This window comes from Diachasma alloeum, unplaced genomic scaffold (assembly GCF_001412515.2).
Source record: "Diachasma alloeum isolate Michigan unplaced genomic scaffold, Dall2.0 Dall_scaffold_00889, whole genome shotgun sequence".
NCBI lineage: Eukaryota > Metazoa > Arthropoda > Insecta > Hymenoptera > Braconidae > Diachasma > Diachasma alloeum.
This window is the reverse complement of record NW_021681010.1, coordinates 14,343-22,131: the sequence shown is the minus strand read 5'-3', so window position 1 is coordinate 22,131 and position 7,789 is coordinate 14,343. Positions and strand designations below refer to the sequence as shown.

At 50.8% G+C, this 7,789-nt stretch overlaps 1 protein-coding gene across 1 annotated transcript; it reads left to right on the top strand.

The window, feature by feature from the left end:
• The first annotated feature begins 1,776 nt into the window (after window positions 1–1,776).
• Window positions 1,777–2,886, top strand: LOC107045210 (serine/arginine repetitive matrix protein 2-like). The gene has a single exon (XM_015267386.1). It carries the CDS (start codon window positions 1,777–1,779, stop codon window positions 2,884–2,886), a length of 1,110 nt encoding a protein of 369 aa, XP_015122872.1.
• Window positions 2,887–7,789: the final 4,903 nt, after the last annotated feature.

Genomic DNA, 7,789 nt, shown 5'->3' with positions numbered 1-7,789 from the left:
CTCGGTCAACCTTAGATGTTTTTAAGGCATAAATTACATGGAAAGTAGGATGCTATATACGAGGGGAATTTGTGCATTGATAATTATTCAATTATTTTCCTCGTATAGAGGTCCGGAAAGTCGATGGATAGCATATAGCATCCCACTTTCCATGTAATTTATGCCTTAAAAACATCTAAGGTTGACCGAGCAGAATAGCCCAGGGGATAATATAGATGTTGAATATACCGGTCGTAAAATGTTTTTGATTGTTATATTTCAGTATGGCTTTAAACGGGAAGGGTGGGGGGGAGTGGGGATAGTGAGAAGATATGCACAAGTTCTGAAATTCGGAGATGCGGAGGAGGCCACAATAGCTCAATTGGCAGAGCACCTGTCCGGCAAACAGAAGATGTGGGATCATACCCCACTTGTGTTCGAGCCCGTGTGCCTCCGAATTTTTTAATTTGTGCATTGATAATTATTCAATTATTTCCCTCGTATAGAGGTCCGGAAAGTCGATGGATAGCATATAGCATCCCACTTTCCATGTAATTTATGCCTTAAAAACATCTAAGGTTGACCGAGTAGAATAGCCCAGGGGATAATATAGATGTTGAATATACCGGTCGTAACATGTCTTTGATTGTAATAGAACAGCAGTCTAGCCCCATGGAGATCCAGGAAGAGGATAGAGGGATAGCTGCAGGTGAGAAGATCACACCTAGCCCCCTGTCAGCCCCATCCATAGCCCCAGGTGAGCGGAGTGAAGCCAGCTCCCTGGACAACTTCAACCATGAGCAAGCTGGTGAGAAGGACTTGACGTCTGGTGAGCCAACATCATCGAGCTCCCAGTACTCCTCCGCGGAGACCGTCCAGGATGCCATTCCCAGTGACCCTCAACCCCGAGACCAAGCCACAAGTTCCCCACGTTCAAGGGACCGACATATCAAGGCGTCCAGAAGGTCTCCATCGAAGCAGCCCCGGGAGCTGAACTCCTCGGTGTGGCGTAAGTTGGAGCCCTACAAGGACTCCCTGTGGAGGCTTGACAGGAAGCCACCAGGACTCATTTGGGCTCTGAAAGGCACCTTGCGCCTGGCTACCGGCAGGACTAGAGTGCCTCAATTCCCGGAGCCTAGACCAGTAGCAGCTCGAGCAGCAGTAGCTCCAGCAGCAGCAGCGGTGAAGACAGCTCCTCCGACAACTCCGCTACATCACGCTCACCGAGGCGGGACCGGGAGAACTCAACAGACTCCCGGGGGGAGAAGTTGGAGTGTGAGCATCGTGCTAGCGCCCAGGTAGTGGGAGCCCAGCCGACTAAAAAGGGAGAAGAGACCCCAACGACAGAAGTCGCCTCATCTCAACCGGCCCCGCGTCTCCGAGATGTTCGGCGACCAAAGCAGCCAGAGGGACGCCCAGAAGTCCAGGTCTCAATCCCTCTTAACCGCCTACACACTATGACATTGAGTGAGTTCAAGCCCCCGAACTCCTCGACCCCAGAGGTCGACTCAAACTCCGACCTCCTCCTGATGGACGTGACGGAGGACGACCGACAGCTGGAGGTATTCACCGGAGCGTCGAGTAATGGAGGGGCACCCCCGAAGCCGGTAGCACCCCCAGCTCATCAAAACCTGGGACCCGCAGCGTCCACGGGAGCCACCAGGAGACCCAGGCCCTTGGCGGACTCCACGACCACCACGACAGGATCCTCAGCTGAGAGGCCCGCCCCCAGGGTAGTACCGCCTCTCACCTAACCATCCGCTTTTCACCTCCTGGGCCGATCAAGTAGAAGAAGAGATGAGGTGGCGAGAGGTTCGAGCGACACACCGGAGGGAGAGTCAGGCGAACCGACCAGATCGCCCTCACCCCCTATACCCTCTATACTCCTCACCCCTAGATGACTGGGACAACGAGGAAACACCCAGCACAGAAGCTCCAGGGAAGAGGAAGAGACCCACAAGGTGGGGAGGCAGGCAGAAGCGGATCGAGGCAGCCATCGCACGCCAAGCCGCAGCCGCCGCAGCCTCAGCGGCCGGTGCACCACCTGGGCAGAGTGCTCCTACCCTACAGGCAGCACCCCCACAGGTAGCACCCCCTCAGGTAGTACAACCATCCCCAAAGATCCCAGCAGGACCTCCACCACCCATGCCTGAACCTCAGTGGGACATGCATTGTGCAGCCCTGAGTAAAGGAAGAGGCAGGGGAAGGCTGCAGTACAGATACATGGCACACACCAACCGCAGTCCCTCGCCCGTCGGAAGCGAGTGGAGAATAGTCCCTGCTCCCCAGTCCAAGGACCCTCAGCGTACCTCACGGAGGGCGAAACCCGAGAGACCTCGCCAGGAACCCTCTCAGGCTCGTCGATCCCCACGTCGACGATCCCCCGAGAGACCGACCCAGAGAACTCGGACAACATTTCCACGACCTCGACGAGATCCCTCGCCAGGGCGAAGGCATTCCCCGTCGAGACGACGAACCCCCAGGCAAAGACGCTCCTCTGACCACTCACGTGAGTCAGAGCAGAAGCGCTCACCAAATCCCTCCGCCGAGGCTATGCTGAGCCTCGTGAAAGCCCTCACTCAGCAGCTGACAGAGAGGTACATGAGAGAGGACCGACCATCCTGCCCACCAAGGAGACGACGTTCACCCCCCGGAGGTGCCCGTGATGATGAGCCTCGAAGGCGACGCTCGGAGGAAGATCGCTACTCCCCCGATCGACCAGAGAGAGGGGATGACCGCCACGGGGACCGGCGAGGTCACGAGCACCGTCGTCATGAGGATGACCGTCGTCAACGCCAAGACTCACCACGTCGGTCTTCGCCGCGACGAGGATACGAGTCCTCGAGAAGGCACCAGGTGCCCAAAGGCAGTGGCCGGCCAGGGGGCAGATCCCCCCCCCACCCGTAAGTCCAACAACTCAAAAAGGAGCCCCTCAACTGAGTAGTGGCCCTAAGACCCCCACCTCTCTGATCGAGTCGCAGCGGACCTCTCCAGCTCCTCAATCAGCGAGACTCCATCTCACGAGCATCATCATCGAGTCCAGAGAGCTTTTCCCCGGAGAGGGAAAGCCCAGACCCCAAGCCGTCAAAACACCATGGACTGCACTAGCTGTGATAGAGCCCCAGTCCTCGAGGAAAGCCACAACTGATGCTTCAGGCTGCCAGGTGGACTGTAACTCTCTACCTGACATAGTCATAAGTGCCATAGAGTATTTAATAAGGATTAGGATAAGGTAAACTCTACTATCCTGAGAGGAGAGAATAAAAGGAGCTCCGTATTTTCCAAGGGAAAATCAGCGTGTAGCCGACATTTTCTTTCGACCCTAGGTTTAGGGGCGTGGGTTCGGTTTCTCTTTTATTTCCAGGACACTTCTCTCTTCTCTTCCACTCCATCAGACGTTCGCCCGGCTAGTGGAGCCTAGACCAACCGAGAGACTATCACCTCTACCCCAGATGCACGGACAACAACGGATAGGGAACGAGAAGGAGGGAGGCCTGTGACGGAATTTTCGAGAATTCCGCCACCTGTACACAACTTCGTCATAGAACTAAATAAATCGTAAGAGTGAGTAGGTAAGTGTGAAGTTATTTTGACCTTTTCCGAGAGAGAGTCGCGATTCCTTTAACCCCAAAGTTAGCACCCCTACCGAAGGGCGATGCAACACCCCTTTTAGCTCCAGCTCGTAGAAACCGGTCTCCAAGAACATCAGGAAGGGCCTCGCGGGGAAAACAACGTTCGATTTCTATAAATAATTAAATTCACGTGTCGATACACATTAAAAACGGGTAAAAAGTAAAATCTCCGGTTCAAGTAATATCAAAGTTTTTGTTCTCTTTTAGTTTCAGTTATCTTTCTGGTTTATTTCGGATTTTAGGGGATAAATTTTCGGTTTTACGGTTGAGGGAAAATGTACAGTAATTGTATTTTCCTAGTTATATTTTTGTATTGTGGAATCTCGCGAATCTTGAGAGGGACGACGATCCACCGCGGTTCAGAGCCGATACACCGAGCTTTCCGGTGAGATCTCGCTGATCTCGTTGAGTGCAGGCTGCTGATCACAGAGGTTGAGGTGAAACCCTCACGCTCCCTGGCTAAGGTGCTTCGTGGACTCATTGGATTCACCAGTGCAGCTGGAAGGCCAGGTGGATGAACATAGCCCCCTCGCCTGCATGGATCGCCATGGGCTATTCTCTATTTAGATTTGTTCACGGTGACTCCAGGATGACTCCCGGGAGAGTGACAGCAGCGAAAAAGTGCACTCACTCAGGTGTGAAGTGCATTCGCGAGAAGATAAGGCGAACAACTGCCTTAAGTCCCCCTTTCCGAACCTCCAGATACCTATCGTTCAGTCATTATGGATAAAAACCCCTTGGGTTAACTCATAAAAAATATAATTAACGGCGAAATGCCCAAATAAGTTTAAAACCCCTTCAAATCGAAATCCCCGCGTGCTCGTTTACATGAGCCCGCCTCAGCGGCAGCTAGACGGCGTGTCAGTCGCACCACCCAGCTGAGAACCTCCGCCGGTTAAACGCAGTTTACGAGAGAGTTGGACCCGAGCAGCCACTGCGACGACATCCCCGAGAACATCCGCAACGATTGAGAGAGTTGGTGGAGACCATCGCCGAGGGCCCACACGAGGAACATGGTAAGTACATTTTTATTCACCATGTGCACTCTCTCCCGAGGAGAGAAGTGCATTTATTCCCAGTGTGCCCAGTGATGACCTTCGGGAAAAGTGCACCGGCGTTCACTAGAGCGACACCGAGATGCATTCCCAACCACCAAGACTCCTCCGAGCGAGTGGAAAAATGCACCAGTGAGTGCATAAAACCCTCGTTCGGCTTCCTAGACCTCTCCCCAGTGATAAAAACCCCAGTGACTCTCCAGTGATAGTGACAATGGACAGTGAGACACAATAAAAGACTGCACATGGCTCATGCTCTGCCATGGCGCCATTGTGCTCTCCCCGTTCACCAAGAGGTCTTGTGAACAATTAATGCACCTTCTGAGTGCATAATTAGTTCACTGGAACCCTCGAGAACGTATGGGGAATGTCCAATGCCAATTTTAGTGGGAAAAAGTGGATAAAACAGGCCTACCAGTGCACACATCCTCCTCACGTGCCGTGGGTGACGCTGTCGTGCACATGGCGGTTTATTCTCTTCCCTGAGCGAGTTGAAGCCTCAAATGAGTGCTCTTCTAGCTCAGTAAAGCTCCCCCAAAGTCTGAATTTATTAATTTAATGTTTCCTGGAAGACGAGACCCCGAAGGTCACGACATTGAAGCTCGTGAGCTCCAGGGATTTTCCGGTGACGCCACGACGCTCTTGATGGAGGACGGACTCGAACATAGGGCAAAATGGCACTCTTAAGTGACATTTGCACACTCGAGTCCCTCGCCCATTAATTGTCATTTATTACTCTGAGACGATTCGCCGAGATCATCGCATCGAAATTGATATAGCCTTCGGATCCTCCAGCACTCCAGTCTCTGGACAATGCGGAGAGATCGTTGGCTTGAATTCTTCAGACCCCCCATTTCCCTTCGCGATAACCTCTCTCTCAAGGTCAATTCACGTACTCTCACTCTCGGGAATTTAATTGAATTTAATTTTGTTGAATTTAATTGAAATTAATTTATTTTATTTATGAAGAATAGAAATTCTATTTGAGTTGNTTTAATTCTGTTGAATTTAATTGAAATTAATTTATTTTATTTATGAAGAAGAGAAATTCTATTTGAGTTGGAATATTATTGAGAAATTGAATAAATCACGGAGTAAATTTAAAATAGTTCTCTCATCCCCTATGTAATTAATTTTCTGATTCTTCCTTTTGATTTTTCTGTATCTTTTGGTAAATTCGCGACATCCTTCCTAAGACTGAGCGACCGATCCTACCCCGCTCTCCGAATACCTCTGGGCTAGTCGAGCTAATTCCGCAACCTCTCCCTTGATCTCCCACAATTATGGCTAAGTTTTCGTATGGTTCTCTTGAATGCGGTTCGTTGACACCGCTGGAACAAAAGTCAGCTGGCGCCCGACACCATTTTTCTCGTTTTCCCGTTTATTTCGTTTATTCGGTTTTCGAGGATTTTCGTGGGGGACATCGAGGAGCAGAGGCCGAAGGTGACAACACTCCGGCTGTTTTGAGTTTCGCATCGAGTAATGGATAAGTCTACGATTTATATTTTAAGTTTTGAGGTTCACGTTGGTTAGTGGGGCCCCATGTCGGGCGCCAATTGTGACGGTGATTTTTCTCAACGTAGACTAATATGAACGGAATGGATCCGAAACCTTGAACCCACAGAAAATTCCAGACTGAACGGTAGCCGTAGTGTGTCACCTTCGGCCTCTTCCACTTCGATGTTCCCTGAAGTTCTCGAAAACCGTAGAAACGGTAGAAACGCCATAACCGGAGAACGAGAAGCCAGCTACTCTTTTGAGGAACTGGTGTCGGGTGCCAGTTGATTTTTGTTTCGGCGGTATCAACAAACCGCAGCCAAAGGGAACCAAACGAGAAGAAAGCTAGACTTAAAGATAACTAGGGAAAATCGAAGGGAGAGGTTGCGGAATTATTTCGACTAGCTCGGAGGAATTCGGAGAGTGGGGTAGGATCGGTCGCTCGGTCTTAGGAAAAGGTGTCGTGCAACCCAAAGAAATATTCCAAAATTACTCAAAACCAGATCGGAAAATTAATTAAATCTGAGACACGTGGATTATGTTAAATTGTCTCGTGATTTATTTCATTTCTCAAAATCGATCCAAAATAAATAGAAATTCTAAATTCATTTACTACGATTTATTCCCGAGAGAGTAAACGAATGGACCCTGGGAGAGAGAAATATCTGCGAGAACGGGGGAGAAAAATCTAAATACGTATGATCTCTCGGCACAACCGGAAATGGCGTGCACGGGGATCCATACATATACGAGAACCGCTAGCGACGAGGAATTAACGGGAAGACGAATATTCACTGAAGGAGAAAACTCGAGGAATGGAATAGGCACTCGCAAGGTGCCCTCAGTTCACATTCTCGAATCCTCTCTCGACCAGGAGCCTCGTGGCGTCGCTTCAATTATAGGGAGCCCACGAGCTTCTATTCGACGAGAGATCAGTATTATGGAAATAAAAGATCAGGGAAAAATGCTACGAAACGAAAAGCGCTCCCAAATGAGGCGTCAATCCGTCCGAGCAATGAAAAGCATGCAAAACAGCATCACAGCTACATCCACACCACGTGGAGAGCATGCGTGCACGCATAACCCTAGTTTATTTATGATTTTCTCCACTTATCACTACACAATCACTTCTCAGGAATAGAGAGAGTATTTGCGAACCGATTATGCACTCCATGGGTGCACTTATCGTTCGACAAATACGGGGTTTTCGGAGAGGGCACGATGCCGTCATTCGGTGATGCCGTAGCATGTGCATTCGCCTCCCATGGTCCTCCTATGGATTTTCGGGGAAAATGTGCACTACTGCCCTTCTGGGAGTGTGCACTTGGGGGTCAGAGGGTATTCTCACCATTTTTCCTCCAATCCAGGTTCCACGGGGAGTGCTCTCGGCGTCTTTCCCTTAGCTGCTCCAAAAGCGCGGCGACTTGGACGATGGCGGAACTGCGACTCGAAGGTCGGACTGACTCCAGCGTTCGACCGAGGTTCTCGTGTGACGACGGGCGACTGAGGCGCCGTATAACCNGTCAGAGGGTATTCTCACCATTTTTCCTCCAATCCAGGTTCCACGGGGAGTGCTCTCGGCGTCTTTCCCTTAGCTGCTCCAAAAGCGCGGCGACTTGGACGAGG